This window comes from Penaeus monodon, chromosome 33 (assembly GCF_015228065.2).
Source record: "Penaeus monodon isolate SGIC_2016 chromosome 33, NSTDA_Pmon_1, whole genome shotgun sequence".
Lineage (NCBI taxonomy): Eukaryota > Metazoa > Arthropoda > Malacostraca > Decapoda > Penaeidae > Penaeus > Penaeus monodon.
In genome coordinates, this window is record NC_051418.1 from 31,208,828 (window position 1) to 31,210,191 (window position 1,364).

Genomic DNA, 1,364 nt, shown 5'->3' on the forward strand with positions numbered 1-1,364 from the left:
ACTTGACTTTAATTATATAATTTAGCTCCGAGTAATAAATTCAAACAATTTAGGTACAGAAACACATACATAAAAATTAACTCTAACTGTTGATGTCTGGACTTGGTCCTGGATTACGCATCCTTTGCACCTTTTTTAGTTATTAGTAAAATGAGTTGCAGTAAGAGCTATTTGCTGTCATCTTTGTAATGCACAATCCAAGGCCTATTTACATTTTAGACAAAATTATGCATTGCCCGTCTCAAAAATTCCCTTAAATGCCGAACCTTCCTCGCTGAACTGAGAGAAGAACCACGAAATATTCAGAACATATTTTCTTCTCCTGCCATGATAATCCCTCATTTATTGACGTGGGACCATCACCGGCGCTCCTCGAGGCTCGGAATACCGATCCGAAGCCGCGTTATACCACGATCTCCCATTCATTAAGGAACGGCCCACTGCACACCCACGCCATTAATATTGCTGTGCTTAACTGGGGGTGATCTGGCAGGATGATCTCCCTCGAAGCCATGCAGTATTCATGCCGAGCCGCGAACGTGTCGACCGGGCTCCACGTGTCAGAGGGCGGCCGGAGTGATGCTGCTCGAGAATGCCGTTGGGACAAGTTCGTGCCTTGTTTGGATCGCGCCTGACAGCTGTTCGATGCGTTGGGTATGCGGGGGCCGTCGCCTGCATCATTGTGCCAACTAATTGCACCTGAGAGCGTGGTTTGGCATCGCCGAGGCTTGATCAGTGAGGGTAATTGTCCTTTGAAATACCAAAGAACCTGTTGATTCCAGCATGTGAAAGATTAGTGTTTTAACGCATTGAAAACGAAACAACGATGGGGAAAACAATGAAAATTCATGTTTTTTTCTTGTTCCTTCCTTCGTTGTTCCATGATTTTACCATGACCACGTTGTAAAAGACATAGCCATTAACATTACATTTTTTTAAAATGTTCGCGTTTTTACATCGGGAATCCCCCCTCCCCCAAGTACAGAATGTCAATCTCTCAGTAGACTCAGGCAGATCATCAAGAAATATGTATGTATTACAGCAGTGTACAATTGCAATAACACTTAAATGAACCGTTCGAATCTGCATCTGAAGCTGGCTCACTTAACCTGCGTTCTCGCCGGATCCGCAAAAGGCCAGCTCACTTCTTCCCTTCACATGCAAAAAACGCCGCTTTTTCCAGCATGATGTTTTTGGCTTTTTCTATGAGATTCGCAGTGCATGGGCCCGGGGGATGGCGCATGCAGAGGGGGATGGGGGCGTTATCTTTCGGGGCTCTTGTGAGTGTGCGAAATGCAGAAGGGAGCAACACCGAAAGGAGAAGGCTATTGTTTTTTTTTTGGCAAAAACGTATGCAAAGTACT

General features: G+C 45.1%; 1 protein-coding gene across 2 annotated transcripts in view; it reads right to left on the reverse strand.

The window, feature by feature from the left end:
- LOC119594379 (cellular retinoic acid-binding protein 1-like) overlaps positions 1-1,364 on the reverse strand; it is a 20,770-nt gene that overhangs the window by 1,965 nt on the left and 17,441 nt on the right. Inside the window, exon 1 of one of the 2 annotated variants that reach the window (XM_037943440.1) lies at positions 267-479. The exons of the other annotated variant lie outside the window; for it this stretch is intronic. Within the exon in view, the coding sequence (XP_037799368.1) occupies positions 267-342 (76 nt within the window). The 5' untranslated portion in view covers positions 343-479. Of the gene's footprint in view, positions 1-266; positions 480-1,364 lie in introns of those variants that run through there. 2 annotated transcript variants of the gene reach the window in all.